The sequence below is a fragment of the Grampus griseus genome (assembly GCF_964374135.1).
Source record: "Grampus griseus genome assembly, chromosome: 5".
NCBI lineage: Eukaryota > Metazoa > Chordata > Mammalia > Artiodactyla > Delphinidae > Grampus > Grampus griseus.
The window spans coordinates 60,576,607-60,599,497 of NC_138998.1; the positions used below are offsets into that span (position 1 = coordinate 60,576,607).

The 22,891-nt window shown below is 39.7% G+C and overlaps 1 protein-coding gene across 3 annotated transcripts in view; it reads left to right on the forward strand.

Annotated features, from left to right (window-relative positions):
* YEATS2 (YEATS domain containing 2) overlaps positions 1-22,891 on the forward strand; it is a 109,686-nt gene that overhangs the window by 66,733 nt on the left and 20,062 nt on the right. For all 3 annotated transcript variants that reach the window (XR_014296737.1, XM_082654228.1, XM_082654229.1), the window contains exons 13-22: positions 913-1,071; positions 2,602-2,705; positions 4,050-4,157; positions 4,628-4,810; positions 12,381-12,639; positions 14,788-14,949; positions 16,897-17,042; positions 17,817-17,975; positions 20,802-20,978; positions 22,045-22,231. Coding sequence is in view for 2 of the 3 variants with exons in the window: in XM_082654228.1 (XP_082510354.1) it covers positions 913-1,071; positions 2,602-2,705; positions 4,050-4,157; positions 4,628-4,810; positions 12,381-12,639; positions 14,788-14,949; positions 16,897-17,042; positions 17,817-17,975; positions 20,802-20,978; positions 22,045-22,231 (1,644 nt within the window). In the remaining variant the exon portion in view is untranslated. The remainder of the gene's footprint in view (positions 1-912; positions 1,072-2,601; positions 2,706-4,049; positions 4,158-4,627; positions 4,811-12,380; positions 12,640-14,787; positions 14,950-16,896; positions 17,043-17,816; positions 17,976-20,801; positions 20,979-22,044; positions 22,232-22,891) is intronic.

Genomic DNA, 22,891 nt, shown 5'->3' on the forward strand with positions numbered 1-22,891 from the left:
AGAAATACGTAGGCAGTGGGAGACTTCTATATAATTCTTAAATGAAGGGGGTGGGGGGAGTGTTCAGTGCTAAAAATAGCTAAGCAGAAATATGATCCAAGTCCTTGAAATTGATAAAAGGTAAAGAATGTATAATTTTACCCACCAGTTAGAAGCGTTTTGGAGCTTGCTGCTTCAGAGGTGGAATAGGCTGAACATATAAATTGTTTTGAAGTTTAGAGAAATTCATGGATAACAGATTTGATCAATAACTGTTGAGGATGTTTAATGATGTATCTGTCGGTAACTTCTGAGAGCTATGGGAACACGAATCTCTGGCTTGTGGCTGTGATATGGTATTGAGAGAGACTTTTGTTTTGGTGGATGAATTTCATATTTTCCTATTGGAAATTCATTGCAAATCAAGACTTGGTTCCTAAGTCTAGCTGTTCACTTGCCTCCCTAACTTCAGTTTCTTCAAGTATAACCAGTATTATAACAACCTGCCCAAGTTGTTGTTACCTGGGGATGCAGCAGTTCCACACTTGTGTAAAAGCACTGTGTTTTGAACTTTAATATGCCTGCTGGAGTCTCTTGTTAAAATACTTATTTTTATTTTATGTTATTTTATGTTTAAATGTTTATTGATATATTTGGTAGATCTGGGGTAGGACCTCAGTATCTGTTTCTAACAGGCTGACTGCTGCTGCTGCTACATGGATAAGGATGTAGAGAGTAAAATGCACTAACCCCTGGCCTCAGCTGCTGCGGCTGCTCTCAGTACCTGAAACTTACAGTCCCATTCTCTTTTCCCAACTTGTCGCCTTTGTACTGGTGGCCCTGCCCCTCTTCCGTTTTCTTTAGCATCCTCTTAGATGGGCTGAATATATCTATTTTGTTTAGTTTATTTTGTTTCTCTTTTTATTAATAAAGGTTCCCCTATATCAACCCCAAGTCCATCGCCATTGCCTCGAACCCCAACTTCCACTCCAGTCCATGTGAAGCAAGGCACTGCCAGTTCTGTTATTAATAATCCTTATGTTATCGTGGACAAGCCAGGGCAGGTTATTGGAGCCACCACTCCTACTGCAGGTGTGTGTTTGAATGGAACAATATTCATGCAATCCCCAAGATTTGATCTTTTTTAGAGGTGGAATCCTAATGTGACTTAGTAGCCATATAATAGGAGAATGAAATCTTCAACCATGAACAAGAGGAGGGAATACATAAGAGTGTATATATATATATATATATATCTATATTTATATATATATATTCTTTTTTGTTTTCCAGTGCTATTTGAGGGAAGATTTACTTCTTGTAAAAGTTATATTTTTAGGAATTTACTTAAGTTTTATTTTTTAATTTCTTAAGATTCATAGTGAACCATAATTAATTTTCTAAAAAAGGAAAAAAAAAGAGTGGATTTTATTCTCATTTAGAAGACATTCTTTTTAGGCAATGTGTGATTAACTTTTCAAAATTAAGCTTTAGAGCAAGAATAGCTTTGTGAGCCATACATATTTTTCCCCAGTGAAATAAAAAAGTGATCTTTACTTTTCAGTGAATAAGATAAAACTTGCATGTGGGAGGGAAGCTGAACCCTGTAGTTATTTAAAACAAAAAACAACTCTAATAGGAAGCATAAGAAGTCTTTGGATTCCCCGTGTTTATCATCATAACCTCATATAAATACAGAGAGCTTTTCAGGTTTCTTTGAGGTACTTTCACTAACATTTTATTTATTCCCTTCAATTAAACTGTTTAAACACGTGCACCTCTGTGTAAACTTTCCTGTAGCTTTCACTTCTCATAGAAATATCGAAAAGAGAAATAAGAGCAATAGCTATAAAATAATGAGACTGATTTTTTTCTAACATGTTTGATTTTAACACAGATTAATGTGTGTTGGGCCTTTCCAACTATTTTTTTAGAAAGTTATGTTCTTTAACAATGATTATAATTGTGGGACTCCTTTACAAAATGCTACTTTCAGAGATTCCCTTTTGAGTACACCTAAGGATGCCAAGTAGGTGTCTTTTGAGGATGTTTAGTTTTAGGAATCAGCCAAAGTCTCTGCAGGCAAGTTTGGTAAATGGAGGAGGTGGCCAAGTACCATTTTTAGTCTTGACTTACTGTTGACTGTAGATAATATGACTTATTTTGATCAGTCCCTAAAGCCAGTTGTACTGATGGAGTATAAAGTGTTTAATGTCAGCATTTTGGAGTAGGTATAACCTTCTAGTGAAACTACTTTGAAGGAACTAGCATTCAGTTGAATGCATACATTTTGGCACATTGTGAAATAGCCAACACCATTACGTTACAGTATCTCTTTCTACGTGAGTGCAGAATATATAATGTCTACTTACTTTACTTATTCTTCTACACTTCCTTACTAGCTTCTTGTCCCTTTTTAGGTTGATGAAGCGGTCAGCTTCACAGGATGAATCCTTAAGTGTTTTTTTTCTATAATAGTATCATGGTTGTGAGTTTTCAGCCCTTCAAAATGAACAATACATAGTGGGGAGAAGACGAGGGTGGTGGAAAATGGCTTTAAAATTCCATTTTGTAAATTTTACTTTGTTTATACTTTATTTTTAAATCTACCTTGCTTATCAGGAAGTCCTACCAGCAAGCTCTCTACTGCCTCTCAGGCCTCCCAAGGAACAGGTTCCCCGATTCCTAAAATTCATGGGAGTAGTTTTGTAACATCTGCTGTCAAGGTAACACTCTTATTGCACTTTGCTAGTTTCTAAACGTGGTACATTCAAGTTGAGCCAGAATTTGCAAGTGATAATGCAGATTTCATAAAGTAGAATCTTCAAGCTAAGAAGTATCATAAAGATCAAGTACTTCAGACTCCCCTACCTTACCTATGATTTTTTTTTGACAGCTTTGTTATACATTTTTCTTTACAAAGTAATAATTCGTATCTTTCCACAGTGTATTTTCCCCTTCCCCCACCTTCTTCAGGATAAGAAGTCCTTTGAAATTTAGAATTCCAAATATGATCTGACTTGTTCAGATCATAGTGCTAGATATCTGCTCACTGTTCCGCAGAGACAGTCACTGCTGTTGACTTAGTTATTCAGCTTATTTGTTATTGTCTTGGCTACCTTAAGGCTAGAGCCTCTGAGGTATAAACTCCTGTTTGAGAATTCCTGAGAATTCAAGATCATCTCTTACATGACTGGTGCTAACACAGCATTTCTTATATCTAGGCACTTAATTGTGATGATATTGAATAGTTTCCTGATCCAAGGCGAGGTTTTTCTCTAATGCAGTGTAATCTTTGAGCACTGTGTTCTATGAATGCCCGAATTGTAAGAATTCCTTGAAGGTCTTAATTTTCTACCAGTGTATTTTTGCATGTTTGTTGATGATATTTGCATTACATAGTTAAACAGTGTTCTTAACTTTGTTTCTTGCCCCCAACATTTATTTATGGAAAATTGCCTCTGAGACTTGCCTTTTGTATTTGAGAATTAGAGACAAATGACAGTAATTTTGAATTTTGACCTTTGCTGTCTTTGTATTTGCTAATTATTCAAGTTCTTTTTGTTGTATTGTTTTTAAAATTTTTAGTGAAAAATTTCCCCCTGCGTCCTGGGTATTTATTCCAGAGTAACAGATCAAGTTGCAAGTACTGTTACAACAGTGTGGTATACTGAAACACTGTCACTGCCTGTTACATTCGTTTATTTAGTGCGTAGACCTTAGGGATAGAAAAGAAATAGAATACAGTACCTATCCTTTAGTAGCATCTGGCAGGGGACTGGACATGAAACCAATGAGTCAGCCAAATATTACAGGTAGTATGATAGGAGTCTTTCCAGTTTACAGTGGGCACAGATGAGTAGGTTCTTGCCAATTTATAGCCTTACTTTGAATTGTCTTTTCAAGCAATATTAAAATGCAGGTGTAGGGACTCAGAAGCCCCCAAAGAGTTTTGGGCTTTTTGTTTGTTTTTGTTGCTAGGGAATGTCACAGGTTTGTAGTAAGTATGTGACTAGAGTGAATTCACTCACTTTATCCTAATTGTACAATACGTATTTTTACAAACACAGCAGGAGGATTCTTTGTTCGCATCTATGCCACCTCTTTGCCCAATTGGGAGTCACCCTAAGGTTCAAAGCCCCAAACCTATAACTGGAGGACTTGGAGCTTTCACAAAAGTAAGTATTCATGAGAGGATTATCCCACAGGTGGATAAGCTCTTGTTACAGAATCTTTTTGTGGCTTGTTGGAGTTGATTGATGCTACTACCCCACATCATGGAACTTTTTAGTATGTCTCATTTCTAAGACTGGATCCTACTTCTGAGACATGCTTCCATTTGTTTAGTGGTGTTCACAGGGCAGCCCTTGGAGTCTAGCAAGATGGGAACTTCCTGGTGCCGTTTTGCCACCAATGTCTAAAATAAATGACGAGATTGGTTTGCAGATACACTGGATCTAGTCCACATCCTACTTTTGGTCCCTTTAATAGCTATTATGGGCTATACTTAAGCAGTATTTTTACCCTTCTAGTGGAGTCATTGTTTACATATAGGGCTTCATTAATTCCTGCATACAGAATAAATTCAAATATTAGTAGCATTTTTAATGGGCTGCTTATTCATTGTCATTATCATGTTTGTTGCAAGGTAATCATCAAACAGGAACCTGGAGAAGCCTCTCACGTACCAACAACAGGAGCTGCCAGCCAGTCACCACTCCCTCAGTATGTGACTGTGAAAGGGGGTCACATGATAGCTGTGTCCCCTCAAAAACAAGTCCTAACTGCTGGAGAAGGGACTGCCCAGTCACCAAAGATTCAGCCCTCTAAGGTTTGTATTGGGTAAGGATGGGGAAGTCAACATGTCAGTGAACGTTGTTTGCCTAAGTAATGGACAAGTGCTGAAAAGGGTGACGGTGTTGATGGTCCCGGGAAAACCTGTGGATGAAAGCCCTGTAGGAAAAGCAGATAAGTTGGTGTTTAACCCACCTGTTCTTTTCATAGTTATTAACAAGAGCAGGGACATGGTTTATAGAGGGCCCAGGGACAGTTCAAGAGGTGAAGGGATGCCGTGTTATCTCTCCGACAGTGAAGATGATTGACGTCATGGACACAACTTTACACTTGATTCAAGTCTAACTGACAGGATCGAGGTCCACTGTTTTACCTGTTTATTTCTGATAGGAGACTGCTATAGTTTGCACCTCTGATGTCTTGACTGTGTGATCTGTTAAATGATTCTTGGCTCTTTAGAGAGTTCATTTTCTTTATAATTTGGAGGTTTGGGGAATTTACATATTGGGAGAACTCTAAAACAGAGAAACATGTTTCCCTGCATCCGTTGTACTTAGGAGTGCCAAAGTATATCATGCTCTTATTTGCATATTATCTGTAAACCTCATACAACCTTGCAAGATGGATATTTTCACTGCTATTTTACAGATGAGGAAATTGTGGCTCTGAGAGGTTAAGCAACATCCTTGAGAGCATACAGCTAATAAGTGACAGAGAATTTGAACCCAGGTCTAGTTGACTCCAAAATTCCCCATTCCAGAACTGTTAAAATTTGTGAGCCATTGTGTGTAACCTAAGCATGCTTTTAGAACATCCAGAGTTAAATAATCTTACTTTTAGGGCAGATATATCCTAAAGCTATTAAGAGTACTATGTGAAGCGCTTGCTTTTCAACTTTAAAATAGGTTTTAGATATTTTGGTTAGTCTAGATGGCTGCATATAGATTGAGTTAAAAATTCATAGTCTTATAGGTGGTTCTAAAATCTGTAAGAGTTCATTAACCACTTTCCCAAACTTTTCTGCTCATAAGACTCAACTGATGATTAAAAATATCAGAACTTCTTGGTGACCCCGGGAATCTGGATTTTTAACAAACTCTCCTACTGACTCATATGATTAGGTAAATTTAGAAACCATGGAATTACAGCATCAAATTTGACTTTGGGGGGGCTTCCCTGGTGGCCCAGATGGTTGAGAGTCCGCCTGCCGATGCAGGGGACACGGGTTCGTGCCCCGGTCCAGGAAGATCCCACATGCCGCGGAGCGGCTGGGCCCATGAGCCATGGCCGCTGAGCCTGCGCGTCCAGAGCCTGTGCTCCGCAACGGGAGAGGCCACAACAGTGAGAGGCCCGTGTACTGCAAAAAAAAAAAAATTTGACTTTGGGGATTCCATAGCCAGAATCACTAAAACAGGCAACCCCCAACCACTTCCTGATGCTCCCTCTGTTGTTTTGGCTTCAGGGATAAGCATTTTGTTCAAGTCCTTTCGTGAATCGGTTATTGTCATCTAGTCTTCGTACTCAGACACATCCTGTGTGTTGTTTAAAATCTATTTTGCTTCACCTAGAAATACATGGTATTACTGATTTAGGCTTTTGAATCATGATAGCATTGCTATTTATGCTCAGAAGCTCTGAAAAGTTTCTGCTTTTTGCCACTTTTGCATTTTGCAAATCTGCTCACCCAGTAATACTGAACAACTGTATTGGCTTTTTTGTCACATTCCCACCTACCTAATGGCAAGGTAGGACCAAGAGAAAATGGCTGGGTTTGTGCTAGAATGCCTTAAGTGTAAAGGTACCTGATAAGAAAAGCCACAGAAGAGTGTGAAAAAACTACAGAGAAGCAGAACATGAAACAAGACATCTATCCCAGAAATTTAGTACATGCTTTAGACTTGAGATAAAGAGCTGTCTGCAAGTACAGGGTGTCCCTGGTTATTGCTGAGGTGTAGTCAGAAAATATGCCAGAAAACAGGAGGATGAACAGAATGGTACTGTTTCACTTTCCACACAACTTTGGCACAATAGAAACACAGTTTATCATTTTCATAAAAGTAGAAAGCGGTGCTGCTTTTGACATGAAAAGAGACAGTTGAGGAATTGGTGGTTCATATGGGAAGGAAGCAGTGTGGTGTAATTAAAAGAGCATGAGCTTGTTACACATCTCAGATCTCAGCCACTCATTACTTGTGTGAGCTGGGCAAATTTATCTCTCTCAGCCTTGTTTTTTCATCTAGTAAAAGGAAATAATACCCTTTGCCTTTCAGTGCTGTAGGAGAATTAGAGATCATTGTATATAGAGGACCTAGCACAGAGCAGGTGCTAAATAAGTGATAGCAGCTAAAGTTATGTGAGGATGAGTCCTATGTATATATGTGTGAGTACCATGTAATAGTTACTGTCATTGAGAACTAAATCGTAAGTGGCTGTATTTTTCAGCATCCAGGGAAAAATCACATATAGAGAATCCTCACCTTCAGGTTGCTAAAGTAGATTCTGACTTGCAAAGGTCCGTACAGGGCACAGGGAGGGCAGGAATAGAAACACCAAATCAAAGCATGAATCAAAATTAAGTATTTAAAACTGTACAGAACAAAGGTGAAACTAAGGAAATTCGGAGAGCAGTGCTGTGGGAGGGGAAGAGGAAAACAGTTGGTAGGTGATTTCAGGTTCTAGGCCAAAATGTTGTATTAAAAAAAAAAAAACTAATTTGGGGTTACAGTGTCCTACTCAAGAGACTTGCTTGTGGTGTCATAGACAGCTGTGCATAGGGTTTTCCCCAGTAGAATGCCAGACTTCCTCATTCTCCTCAGTGTTTTAGAATAAAGGGGGGTTGTTTATCTTGTGAGCAGTTTGCTGTTGGTGGACAAGCTCTGCTAGTAAAAACTGCCCTCCTGTGGCCAGCATGGTTATGTTTTATTTGGCTCTCGGAGGGATTAGGTGTGTCATATTCTGGACATTTTGAAGCAGTTGAGTGTGAGGATAGAGGTTGGCACAAGGAGGGAAAAGCAAGTCAGATGCATGGGATTGGAGGAAAGAAATTAAAATAGGTACATGTATGTATTATTTTCCTTTTTTTAAATTGAAGTATAGTTTGTATATAATATTATATGTTACCAGTGTACTGTATAGTGATTCACAATTTTTAAAGGTTAAATTCCATTTCTACTTATAAAATATTGACTGTATTCCCTGTGTTGTACAGTATACCCTTGTAGCTTATTTTATACCTAATAGTTTGTACCTCTTAATCCCCTACCCCTATATTGCCCCTCCTCCCTTTTCTGTTCCCCACTGGTAACCACTAGTTTGTTCTCTATATCTGTGAGTCTGCTTCTTTTCTGTTATATTCACTAGTTTGTTGTATTTTTTTTAGATTCCACATATAAGTGATATCACATGTATATATTATTTTCCTTTAAGATCTTTGCTTTCTTTGTTAATTTAGGAACATGAAAATAGATTATGTGTAATTTAGCTTATACAAGGGATTATTAAGTATGATATATTTAGGAAATGTAAAGACAGACGTCTTAGAAAAAAGTTCAACTACTATAACAAATTCCCAAACCAGGAGCTTAAATGAGTTTACTTCTCTCACACATGAAAGTCTGGTAAGCGGCCCTGCTGTGTTGGATCCACAATCATCAAGAATCTAGACTCCATCTCATTGCTCTGTCATTTTCAAAATTTGGTTTTCAGCTTGTGGGCTATGATAGCCACTTCCTCTCATGCCACCGTGTTCACATTTCTGGCCAGCAGGAAAAGGGAAGGGAAGAGGGTTTGGGGAGAGCGAACCAAAAATTTGCACTCATCACTTCTGTTCACGTCCCTTTAGCCAGAAATGAGATGTCAGACCTAGGTGTGAAGGAGTTGGGAAATATAGTAGGTATTCTGTGTGGCCATGTCCCTAGCTGAAAATCGGGGGTTCTGTTACTATGAGAGAGAAGCAAAGAATACATATTGGGGTTCAGCTGGCAGTTTCTGCCATACCTTAAAAATAATTTTCTGGATTAAGAAGCTTTTTTTTTTTTATCAATGCAGAGAAAAGTTCTTGATTAGTAAGAAGAGTTTGTATATCTCCACATCTCTAGGGGGAATGAGTGTGCCCAGCTCTGTAGCTACAGTAACACTCCATGTTGCCTATATAATGAGGCTCATACAGTCAGAATGAAGAGATTTGGATAATCATCAGGGATTGTTTTAACCAAGCCAGAATAGCTGGGAGTTTTCTCTTCTCCATTCTAGATGAACTTATTTCTCCCCCCAACCCATTGGTTCTTTGATTTTTTTTTTTTTTTTTTTTGCGGTACGCGGGCCTCTCACTGCCGTGGCCTCTCCCATTGCGGAGCACAGGCTCCGGACGCGCAGGCTCAGCAGCCATGGCTCATGGGCCCAGCCGCTCCGTGGCATGTGGGATCCTCCCAGACCGGGGCACGAACCCGCGTCCCCTGCATCGGCAGGCGGACTCCCAACCACTGCGCCACCAGGGAAGCCCTCTTTGATTGTTTTGTTTCTTCCTTTCTTTCCCTCCTTCCTTAAACGTACATAAAAGTGCAGAGGCTATTTTAATGAATCCTACATGTCCATTATTCCATTTCAGCAGTTACCAGCATTTTGCTGATCTTCTCCTAGAATATTAAAGCAGATACGAGCTGTTATCTATATATTTTGATTTCTGTTTGATTAACTGAACCTTAAGATCAAGGTCCTCTGCCCTGGCCAAATGCTGAAGATAGTGACAGGTGTTTATCCTTTGGCTTTCTGTCCTGAGTCTCTACGTAGTCTCATAGATTACCAGTCTTCAGTTCATAGTAACAAGTGTTGTGCTGGCTGCAGCTGTCGTTTACTGTGTACATCATGCTGGCTAGGCACTTTATAAACTTATTTTCATTTATGCCTCATGATCTTATGAGGTATTTTATAGATGAGATATCTAAAGCTAAAACTCAAAGAGGTTAAATAACTGTGCAGCTACTAACTGATGGAACAAAACTGGGAAAGCAGGTCTGACTGCTTATAAAAACCTATACTCTTTCCTCTGTGATACACTGGTTTATAACAATTGATTAGGGGACCATTTTCTTTACATCAGCCATATTGTCCAAGCACATGACAAGTGTATTTTACTATATTCACATTCTTTGAAAAGGAACCATGTATGATTTAGTGATTATTTAACTTAAAAATCCCATTCATCAGTTGTTATATGGTTTGACATTTTGTTCTACCTTAGGTAATGCTATTATTTTTTAATTTGGGAAGATTCTAAAATTTCAGTAAATACAGAGAATAATATAATCAATATCCACATATCCTCCACTGTGAATTAACATGTTCATATTTAATTCAACATTTTTTTCTCCAAATAAAATATGACTGATAAAGTTGCAGTCCACTTCGTTCTTCCCCAAAACAACAGTCATGAATTTGGATGTGTAGCTTGACAGTCCATACTTTTTATTACATACATAATAGCCGTAAGTAACATGTAGTGTTGTGAATTTTGAAGATTTACATAAAAGATATTTATACTCATATTTTTCTGCAACTCCCCTTTCACTCAATATTTGTACTTGCAAAGTCTGTTGATGTTGATATATATATAGTTCCAGTTCATTCATTGTAACTAACGAATGCTATTCCGTCAGTCTGTCTTATACCACATTTTATCCATTCCTCTATCTATAGACATGAAGCATATTTCATTTTGTAGACGTTAAGATTACTTACAATTTTTTGTAATTACAAATAATGCTACCTTGGACTTTCTGTGTATGTTCCCTTGAGCACATGTCTAAGATTTCTCTGGGATATATCCCTACCAGTAGAGGGTGAATTTTCAATTTTAGTAGATATCCTAGTACTTCTCTGGAGTGGCTGTACAAATTTACCTTTCTACCAGCAGTGAACAAAAGTTCCTGTTTCCCCATATCCTCTAGCCAATTCTTGGTATTATCAGGCTTTAAAATTTTCCCCTCCAATCTGATGGTTGAAAAGTACTTTCTTCTTTATCTTTTTTGCCTTTAGAAGACAGATCTTTTCCATTCTTAAAAAAGAATGTAAAAGTCTTTTTATCTAGTTTCTGGTGAGAAGTTCTTTTTATGAAATAAAGAATTAGGGAGTGTGAAACACTGCCCCAATTTTCCATTAATTAAGTTGTTTCTTCTAATTGAACATTGTACTATTGACCTTGTTTTAAAAGAGCTCTGAAGTATTCTTTTGCTTGAAAAAATTTACGGTATTTTTAGAACTAGGTACTTCTAACTTTCATTCTTTGGGTGCTGGGATTTTTTTTTTTAATTGAATTAAATGTTTTTCTAGCTTATACTTTTTCTTTTTTAATGAAATGTCTACCTTTAAGAAAAGGAAAGATTAGAAAGTATAGAAAAAGATAACTTTTTTTTTTTTTTTTTTGGCAGTACATGGGCCTCTCACTGTTGTGGCCTCTCCCGTTGCGGAGCACAGGCTCTGGATGCGCAGGTCCAGTGGCCATGGCTCACGGGCCCAGCTGCTCCACGGCATGTGGGATCTTCCCAGACCGGGGCACGAACCCGTGTCCCCTGCATCGGCAGGCGGACTCTCAACCAGTGCGCCACCAGGGAAGCCCGAAAAAGATAACTTTTTTAAAAAAATAAGTTGGAAGAGGTGTCACATGTTATACCATATAATAAATGACATGAATTGTTAGATGTTCTAGTGATGGAGAAATATTGCTTCAGATGGGGATAACACAGAAGGGGTTACTGAAAAGGTGATATTTAAAAGTATGTAGTGGAGTTTATAGTTCATATATGAGAATGTTTATTGCAGTTTTTTCATAATGCGAAATTTAAAATTATCTAAATAGTCACACAGTAGTGAAATACTTAGATTATGGTATATCTATTCTAATACATTATTTTTTGGTCATCTCAAACGTTTTTGGAAAATAACAGTGGAAATGGTTGTAACATGATGTTAAATTTAAAAATTATAAAACTATATGTATCCTAATCTTCGTTTCAAAATGTACATTTAAAAGAATCAGAAGTAAATACTACATTAAAAATATTAAGAGGGCTTCCCTGGTGGCGCAGTGGTTGAGAGTCTGCCTGTCGATGCAGGGGACACGGGTTCGTGCCCCGGTCCGGGAAGATCCCACATGCCGCAGAGCGGCTGGGCCCGTGAGCCATGGCCGCTTCGCCTGCGCGTCTGGAGCCTGTGCTCTGCAACGGGACAGGCCACAACAGTGAGAGGCCTGCGTACCGCAAAAAAAAAATTAAGAGATTATTTCTGATGAGTAGAGTTTTTTTCTTTATATCTCTGTATTTCCTGTGTTTTTTAAAAAAAAAAAAACACACATTACTTTTTATAATTAAAATAAGTTATAGATAGTAGCTGGGGTTAAGACAAAAGCTGTAACATTTTATTGTAATAAAATCCAGACTGAGAAATACTGCTGTTCACATCATAGGTAGAATTCCTAGATGATTGAATTAGACTCCATGTGTTGTTATCTAGGGGTTTGCTTTTGTTCTTTGCTGGAAGTGACTGTGCTGCTTTAAGACCCCTCATGGGACTATGAGAAGAAGCACTGCTGGGTTCTCCTCTGTTTTGAACAGGTTGTTGGGGTTCCAGTTGGGTCTACCCTACCTTCGGCAGTGAAGCAGGCAGTGGCAATCAGTGGTGGCCAGATCCTCGTAGCCAAGGCCAGCTCGTCTGTCGCCAAAGCAGTTGGTCCAAAGCAAGTTGTGACCCAAGGAGTTGCCAAGGCAATTGTGAGTGGAGGTGGAGGAACCATTGTCGCTCAGCCGATGCAAGCCTTAACCAAGGCTCAGGTCACTGCTGCTGGCCCTCAGAAGAGTGGATCCCAGGGTTCAGGTAACTGATACTAATCGGGGGCCCTTTCAGCAGCAGCCCCTTCCAAAACGCTCTGTGCTAGTGATTTTATTTGCTATTTGGTTCTCTCTAGAAAAACCTAGGTTGTTGATGTTTTAAGGAGTATATAAAAACATGTTAATCTTTTTCATGTAACATTTTACATAGAGGCCTGTAAGGCTTTTGCTCTAAGTTGTGTGTGCGCATGTGTGGGTATGAGCAAGAATGGTAAAAATAGAGGGTGTTTCTTGATACTGCTCTCAAGTCTGAAGAATAATTCTCATTTGTCCTTATTTCCACGTTGCGTTCTATTTCAGACGTACAGTCTTGGTATGGTCATTTGCCAGCAGCATTTTGAGATACTTGACTAAGGCATTCTCTACTAAACAAAAGTTTAAATACTTTGAATGTGTTTTAGTCCTTAGTGTTTGTTTCTGTGAGTGCATGAAGAAATATATCTCAGGTATTTGATATTTACTAATTTTTAAAGGTCTTGATGAGGCTAAAGAATGGTAGCAGTGAGTTGGGAGGGTAGTGGAGGTCCAAAATAAAGATTTCAGAGGTGAAGAATTGCTGCTGATGACAAAGTTCTTTTGTGGCATTAAAAATGAGTGTTTGAGATGGGCCAGAAGAAGTGACCTTTGGAGTTTGGAAGATATAGCACTGAGAAGGCAGAGAATTAAATAAGTCATCTATAGTGTTGTCACTGAGAATGAGCCTTTAGCGCAGAGCACAGTACTTTGAGTCTGGAGTCCGCCTTCAGCTAATGAGGGGAAGTGACTTGGGAGTTCAGTAAATTAGAGCAGAAAAGAGAGGGAGATGGAATAGCTAAGTAGGAGCCTCACAAGAGGCAGGGCTTTTTTTTCTCCCCCTCTGGCATGAGCCGTGATAATGGTCTGAAAGTCTAACTGGAGAGCAAAAATGTTCCTTTCCTGGTCCTAGCCCTCTGATATTGAGGTAAGACAGAAAACAGCCCGTAGCTAGCGGATTTCTGGGGAAGTCTTATCTTCAGAGGACTGATGAGTTTAATTACCACAAAAAGAGATAATGTTCAAGGAGGTTGATGTTCTAGAGGGTGTAGTGATCACAGCAGGAATTCCTGGAGTGGGGTGCCTGGTGAAAGAGTCAGGGAAGGAAGAAAGCATGAGGAGATGGTTCAGATCAGGGACCGTGAGCCGTGTGGAGATGGGACTCCGGGTGCGGGTGGCAGAGAGGTCTGCAGTCCTGGCGTGGCTGCGATGCACAGTGGTGTAAGATGAGATTAGTTCTGGTCATAATGAAGAGGGATGGCCCTCAGTTTAATATCAGTCCCTGATATTGGGTGCAGCTTCCAGGGTTCCTGCCTCCCAAAGCTTTGCACAGTGAAGTGGTCCTGAGAGGGACTACTCTAGCAGGTGGCAGGAGGCTGAGAGTCCTTTCCCTGTGGGACTCACATGGTCCTGTAGGCTTCAGTTCCTGGAGATTCAAATACAAAGTAACTGCAGAAAGTTTTCATGTTTAGAGGTATCACAGCAATGTGCATCGAGAAGTAAATTCTAAGGGGTTAGTGAAAGCTGTTTGACATAGGTGAGACTTTTAAAAGATGAATTATAGTTTCATAGTATATGTGCCAGTTGTTGACTGTAGCATTTTTTAGTTCTTAGAAAGTGAGGGAGACTAGAAGTCTTGTTTCAAATCAGTAGATTCATCGTTACTAGAAATTGACTATAAAGGGGCTTTAAACAAATGAGAAGCAAATGTGTATTCATCCATAGAGAGGGTGATTATTTTATTGACTGTCTAAACAACAGTACTTTTGAGAGTTAAGAGTCACTATTAATTATAGTGGGACGTAGGTATAAATTGTAACGGCTTTGGGCAAACCATGACATATGGTCACTCTATATACAGATATAAATTTCTTTATAGTTTGTAGAAAGCTCTTCTAGTATGTAAATATTTTAATTAGCAACATAATGAAAAATGTCAGCCTTTAAAGCACTGTGCATCTAGGAAGCAAACTGTAGAGTTTATTGTTTGTTAGTGTTTTTGAATAAGTATTTTATTACTCTGTGTATGTTTTAATTTTAGAGATAGCATTGCCCTCAGTTCCAATTTATCTTAATGTTTTTCCTCTTTCTTTTTTTCCCTCTATTCCCTTCACCATTTTAGTAATGGCGACATTGCAGCTGCCAGCCACTAATTTGGCCAACTTGGCAAATTTGCCTCCTGGCACTAAGCTCTACCTTACAACGAACAGCAAGAACCCTTCAGGAAAAGGAAAACTGCTGCTGATCCCTCAAGGAGCCATCCTGCGGGCTACCAACAATTCTAGTTAGTCCATCATTAAATCATTTGGTTCTTGGGTCTCTGGGTACGTTCATCTCATCCACCTGAGGGGCAGTTCTTACCTGTTTCAGGAAGCATTTTCATAGCTCTGTTTGCTCAAATGGATTTAAAACATGCACACATTTTAACTAGAAGTGAGTTTAAATAATCATAGTCTTAGGAGGTGACACTGTTGTCTTGGATTTATCTGCTCAGAGTCTGGGTTTGGGAACAAATTACAGTGAAGAGGTATGGCTACTGAGCCTGTGTTGGGAGAAAGCTGTATATGTGAGCTGGAAATAAAGAAGACTTCTTCCTGTCAGTGGTATCTGAAAACTGGTGACACCTGAGAAGATTGCTGGACGCCTGTTTTTATTTTGAAGGGGATGGGAATAGGATTGGAATCAAGTGTCTCTGCTTGCCATTATTTAGATGTGCGACTTAAGTTTGCTAGGTTTGGAGATGGCAAGAGAAATACAGGCTCAGCCTTAGTGTGTAAGATGTAAAGCCCCAAGGAAATTAGGTGGTTTATCTAGGCTTATATAAACTTTTGCTTTGACATATAGAGAAAAACAATTTGGGTAGTGTTGAAAAGGAAAGGGTAAGAGGAATTATTTCCATCTGAGTCAGAAGTATAGTTGGTACAGCAGTTAGGTTCATTTGAAATTAGTCACTTGCCAAAGTGCAGTGTTGTAATTGTAATCAAGCAAGAGCTCGTGTGCCCGTGGTACAGAAAACCATTTCTGACAGTGGGAGTTTGCAGCAAAGTTAGTGTTAATTGCAGGGCACCAAGCAAGGGAGTGGGAAACAAGTCTCAGATCCACTCCAACTTGGTCTTTGAGTTCAGGGTATTTAAAGGGGAGGAACAAAGAAGCGGGGGTTAATCATCATCTTGTGATGTTTCTTAATCGTAGTTTTGGGTGTCAGGATGTCTCTGGTTTACATTTCTCTGGCCAGGTGGTCCATGGCTTGGGGGTCTATTAGCTCATCTTGCCCTAGGGAAACAATCTGAGTTTTTACCTTAGCGACGTTATCTACAACAGCACTTTTAGTACATTAATGATGTTGTTAACAACGGCAGGTTTAGTCATCTGACTCTGGTTGATTAATGTTCAGTTAGCACAGAATTGAGGTCAGAGGGGACAAGAAAGGGAATAAAGTTTTGGATAGAGAGATTAATCATAAACTCAGCAGGGGAATTTGGTTTTAGGGGGACTCAGTTTCAAAAGCTAGTCAGCCATTTTGTTTACTGACTGTAATGGGCGATTTCCACTCTTACCCTGGTGTTTTTTCCTCATACCTAAGTAGTGGTGTATCAAAAATTTAGATATGTAAGAGAAAGACAATGTAAGTCTTCCAAAATTCATCCAGAGAGCTACTTAGAGTGTAGTTTACATATGTAATGTCACCAAAAGGGAAGTAAAAAGGGTACAAAGGCTTTAAAGTGGAATTTGAAAAGCAAAAAAGACCTGGCGTCGTTATAAATATGAAGAAAGTCTTGGTTTTTTCCAGAGCAGGGGGGGAGATGGAAAAGAGAGAGTATTGCAAAATTACACTAAATTCCAGCAGTTTCACTGAAATTGAATCAGATGCCAGAAAGTTTGGGAGCACTTCTCTGAGCACATTTAAGTGTTGGTTAAAAACACTTGGTTAGAAAATGTATCTGACTCTCGATCTCTCACAACTAAGCTAAAACACTTGCAAAGATAAGTTCTTCATTGTAGTACAGTACTCAGAGCTGAACTAGTCGACCATCATTTAGTCAAACGTAAATATATTTCAGTCTTCAGCGTTAGAAAGTTCTCACTCTTGTCACAAACTTGTATATTACAAAAAAAAAGGAGGAAAGGAGGAAAGGGAAGGAGTGGAGCCCTAAGGGAAACATCTCTCTGGGCTCATCTGTTTTTTCTCTTAAGCCTTCTCTTAATACTTTGTCATTGGTTGTGTTTTCAGACCTCCAGTCTGGCTCAGCTGCCAGTAGCGGTGGTGGTGGCAGTGGCAGTGGAGGAGGAACTGGAGGAGCCCAGAGCCCTGCCGGCCCTGGAGGGATATCCCAGCACCTGACTTACACATCTTACATCCTCAAGCAAACCCCTCAGGTCTGCTCATTTGTGACTGGTATCTTTTAAATCAGTTATTTAATGACTGCCTTTAATTGTAGTGGATTTACCTTTACGGCTCTGGAATCAGGCGTCAATACTAACATTTTAGTCATGTTATAAATCTGTATTATTTTGGGTTTGCTTTGTTTTGAGAGAAAAGCGAGTGGAGATTCAGAAGGACCTACGTAACTTATCCAAGATCTCTCCGCTAAGCCTAGTGGTAGGGTTTGGATTTAAACCCAGATCTTTCTGAAAGATTTTTGCTATGCTGTTGCCTCTCGTGGATTTGGAATAGTATTAATGTGCAGTTGAAAATTTTCTCCTAGACGTAACCAGAGAGATAGTATCAAGTTATGGTTTGGAGTTCCATTGGATTCAAGATTAGGAACAGGCTTCTGCCTCCTTTCTTTCCCCTTGTCGCTGGTCTTGGCTCCTCTCTAAGGAAGGGAATGGAATTTTGGTTCTAGATGTTCTTAGTGAGAGTAGATAGTTATCAGTCTGAAGGATTAAATCCAGCTATGAGGGGACTAGATTGTAAAACTTGAGCTTCCAACAGCCTGCTCTGTAACTCCAGTGCAAAGTTTGAGAAGTGGGGTAACTGTTAGTAGTGACACTGAGAGCAGAGCTATTCTTTTTAATCATTTTGATGAGTTGTAGAATTGAAGGGTAGTATTGTCGCTTATAATATGGGACCTTGTGATTTAAAGAATCAGAGCAAGTCATTTGAACTTAACAAATTACTGATCAGGTCTTTATTTGTTTGTAATTTAGGGCACGTTTTTAGTTGGCCAGCCATCACCCCAGACATCTGGAAAACAGCTGACTACGGGGTCAGTGGTGCAAGGAACACTGGGAGTCAGCACATCCTCTGCACAAGGACAGCAAACGTTAAAAGTCATCTCTGGACAAAAAACCACTTTGTTTACCCAGGTAAATACACACACACACACACACACACACACACACACACACAAATATTTACAGCTTGTCTCTTTCCACAAAGAAATTATCATTACCTAAGAAAATAAGCAATAAAATAGTATAGAAAAATAAGAATAAAATCATAAGATTTGGGAAAATATAAGTAGAATGAGAAGATAAGACCAGAGAGTTGTTTAGATATGCAAACAGTAATGTCCTGTATATTTAATAAAATTTGCCGAAGCAAAATGAGAACAATGATAAGTTATAAAATTCACACTATTTGTGAGAGGAAAAAAAATAACCACACAATATTTTCTTAGAAGAAACAAAGATTTTCTAGACACTTCATTCTAAAATTTCTCTGGAGGGACTTCATATAGGAGATTCTGAATAGCGTTATAGGTGATTTCAGCCACGATATCTATATCGTAAGTAAATGCTATAGGGAGTTTGGTGTATGTTTCTACAGCGTCTTTAGCATAGGTGGAAGAATAATGACAGGGAATTTTAACTGGGCGAGGGATATCATAATCATCTATAGCTAAATCTCAAAAACTTACCAAATGAAACAAAGTGTAGAAGGATATAGACAGTGTGGATATCAACAAATAATGCACTTTTTATGACTGAATGTAGATCAGCAGTTCTCAAAGCATGAAATGATATTGGATTTTTGTCAAATGCTTTTACTGTGTCTATTGAGAGGATCCTATGGTTTTTCTTTTTTAGTTTGTTAATAAGGTGAGTTACATTGATTGTTCAAATGTTAAACCAACCCTGCGTTCCTAGAATAAACCCTACTTGGTTGTGATATGTTATCCTCTTTTAATGTATTGTTGAATTGAATTTGAATTTTTGCAAGGGATATTGGTCAGTAGTTTTCATTGTAATTTCTGTCTGGTTTGGGTTTTTTTGTGTGTGTGTGGTACGTGAGCTTCTCACTGTTGTGGCCTCTCCCATTGCGGAGCGCAGGCTCAGCGGCCATGGCTCATGGGCCCAGCCGCTCCGCGGCATGTGGGATCTTCCCAGACCGGGACACGAACCCGTTTCCCCTGCATCGGCAGGCGGACTCTCAACCACTGCACCACCAGGGAAGCCCTCTGGATTTGGTATCAGAGTAATGTGGCCTCATAAAATGAGTTGGAAACTTCTCCCTCCTCTTCACTTTTTGGGGAAGAGTTTATGTCAACTTGGTATTATTTCTTCCTTAACCGTTCAGAATACACCAATGAAGCCATAATGGCTTGCAGTTTTCCTAATTGGGAAGGTTTTTAACTACAATTTCAATTTATTTAATAGATATATTGATAAGACTGACTATTCACATTATTTTGTCTTAAGGAGGTTTGGTAGTTTATATCTTTAAAGGAATTTTTTTTTATTACATCTAAGTAGTGGAATTTCTTGGAACAAACTTGTTCATAATTTTCCCATATCCTTTAATGTCTGTAGAATCTTTGGTAATGTCCCCTTTTTCATTCTTGACTTTGATAATTATGTATCTTCTCTTTTTTTCTTGATCAGTCTAGCTAGAAGGTTTATCAGTTTTGTTGATCTTTTCAAATTACCAGCATTTGGTTTCCTTGAGTACTAAATTCCCTTTGGTCAGATGCTCTTTGCTGTTTTAAACAGGTATGAGGCCCCAGAATTCTTTAAAATCTTAGCTAATTTCTTCTAATCCGCCCATGTTGCAGCCAGTGCAGTGACTTTCTTTTTGTTCTGCCACAGCTAAGATGTTTGCTGTTGCCTTTTATTAAGGTATAATTTACATAGAATAATGCACAGATCACAAATATACTGCTCAGGGAATTTGGACAAATGGGTATGCTCTTGCAAGCACTATCCCAGTCATGATATAGAGCATTTCCATTACTCTAAAACATACCCTCATTTCTCTTTCCAGTTTTTTTCTATCACCATTTTTCTGTCATCATAGATTAGATGTTTTAAAAAACTATTTATTTTATTTATTTATTTTTGGCTGAGTTGGGTCTTCGTGGCTGCACGCGGGCTTTCTCTAGTTGTGGTGAGCAGGGGCTACTCTTCGTCGTGGTGCACAGGCTTCTTATTGCGGTGGCTTCTCTTGTTGTGGAGCACGGGCTCTAGGTGCACAGGCTTCAGTAGTTGTGGCACACAGCCTCAGTAGTTGTGGCGCACGGGCTTAGTTGCTCCGCAGTATGTGGGATCTTTCCAGACCAGGGATCGAACCCGTGTCCCCTGCATTGGCAGGCGGATTCTCAACCACTGCGCCACCAGGGAAGCCCCATAGATTAGCTTTTGCCTGTTCTTGAACTTCATATCAACAAAATTATATAGTATATAGTCTTTTATGTTAGCTTCTATTGTTGAACAGAATGTTTCTGAGATTTACCCATGTGTGTATTGATTATTCTTGATTTTTGTTATTTTTCTTTATTTTTGGCTGTGTTGGGTCTTTGTTGCTGTGTGCGGGCTTTCTCTAGTTGCAGCAGGCGGGGGCTACTCTTTTTTCCGGTGCACGGGCTTCTCATTGCAGTGGCTTCTCGTTGCAGAGCACAGGCTCTAGGTGTGCGGGTTTCAGTAGTTGTGGCATGTAGGCTTGGTAGTTGTGGTGCACGGGCTTAGTTGCTCCGCCGCATGTGGGATCTTCCCGGACCAGGGCTCAAACCCGTGTCCCCTGCATTAGCAGGCAGATTCTTAACCACTGTTCCACTGGGGAAGTCCCCTTCATATAGTTTTAATTAGCAAGACTTTCTTGGGGATGCAGTATTTGGGGGGGTGTATGTAGGTAAGGATTAAATTGTGCCTATTAATCAGGGTAACTTATTACTCCAATCCATTTTATTTCTGCAGGCGGCCCCGGGGGCACAGGCATCTCTAATGAAAATATCTGATAGCACATTGAAGTCTGTGCCAGCCACCTCACAACTCTCAAAGCCTGGAACCACAATGCTGAGGGTAGCAGGAGGAGTTATTACAACTGCCAGTTCCCCAGCTGTAGCCCTCTCAGCAAATGGTCCTGCGCAACAGGTGAGGAGTAGCATGATAGTGGAAAACCATAATGAAGCATAAAAGCAGTAAAAATGTAAGATATTCATCAGGCACACTATTGGGCCATATTACTTTTTTAAAAATTCAAATATAATTCACATACCATAAAATTCACCATTTTATTTTAATTTATTTATTTTATTTATTTATTTTTGGCTGCATTGTGTCTTTGTTGCTGCTCTTGGGCTTTCTCTAGTTGCGGCGAGCGGGGGCTACTCTTCGTTGCGGTGCACGGGCTTCTCATTGCAGTGGCTTCTCTTGTTGCAGAGCACGGGCTCTAGGCAACTGGGCTTCAGTAATTGCAGCATGCGGGCCAGTAGTTGTGGCTCCATGGGCTCTAGAGCACAGGCTCAGTAGTTGTGGCGCACGGGCTTAGTTGCTCCACGGCATGTGGGATCTTCCCGAACCAGGGCTTGAACCCATGTCCCCTGTATTGGCAGGCGGATTCTTAACCACTGCGCCACCAGGGAAGCCCTGTAGTGAGTTTTTAATAAAGCTCATATTGTTCCACTTTTACATTCTGAGATTATGTCCTCTTATGGGGGGGGTGTTGAAATATTCTTTTATAAAGTGATATAATAAGTGGTGAATTTTTTTAATGTGGTAATCCTATGATACCTCCTTGCTTTAAAATTTAAAAAATTTCCTGGTCCGTGAAATCTGAAAGTGTAGGAACCACCAAACTAGAGAAGCAGTCTTTTTAAATGGCATGACATTGAACAGGTAGCTAATTTTTTTTTTTTTTTTTTTTTTGCGGTACGCGGCCCTCTCACTGTTGTGGCCTCTCCCGTTGCGGAGCACAGGCTCCGGACGCGCAGGCTCAGCGGCCATGGCTCACGGGCCCAGCCGCTCCGCGGCATGTAGGATCTTCCTAGACCGGGGCGCGAACCCGCGTCCCCTGCATCGGCAGGAGGACTCTCAACCACTGCGCCACCAGGGAAGCCCACTAATAGCTAATATTTATTGGGTATGCTACATGGCAGTCACTGTTCTAAGTTATAGTACTTTCTTCTTAATATCTATTATTTCTGGTCCTGTGGGTTAGCAGTCGGAAGGAACAGCTCCCAGTTCATCATCTACTATGACTTCTGTAATGAAAACTTCTGGGCAGCAACAAGTGTGTGTGAGCCCAGCCACCATGGGACCCTGCAAGGCTGCTACCTCCTCTGTCATCAGTGCTACGTCCCTGGTGTCCACACCAAACCCCATCTCTGGAAAGGCCACAGTATCAGGTCAGTTGTACCATAATATTATTTCTCGCTCCCTTCTTTGGGCTAGAGTATTTGTGGAAGGTCTTACATAATAACAGTTTTTAATAATAAATTGTTAAAAATCATTAATTCGGCATCATTTTCCATATAGCTGCCTTTCAGATGAATTATTCTTATTTAAAATCTAGGTATAAATTTTCAAGTCTGAAATGTTTTTATGGATTGAATAACAATTCTTAACTGATATAATAAAACATTAGCCATCTGGAACTCTTCTGGGTATTTATCAGCAGTTTTGCATGGAACTCATGGTAAAACATCATACATCTCTTTTTGCTTTCATAAACAAAGTATATAAAATTAAATTAGCATTGTTGACTCCAAGACATGATTTTTTTTTAATAAATTAATTTTATTTATTTATTTTTGGCTGTGTTGGGTCTTCGTTGCTGTGCACGGGCTTTCTCTAGTTGCGGCGAGTGGGGGCTACTCTTCGTTGTGGTGTTCAGGCTTCTCATTGCGGTGGCTTCTCTTGTTGCGGAGCACGAGCTCTAGATGCGAGTGCTTCAGTAGTTGTGGCACGCAGGCTCAGTAGTTGTGGTGCACGGGCTTAGTTGCTGCGTGGCATGTGGGATATTCCTGGACCAGGGCTCGAACCCGTGTCCCCTGCATTGGCGGATT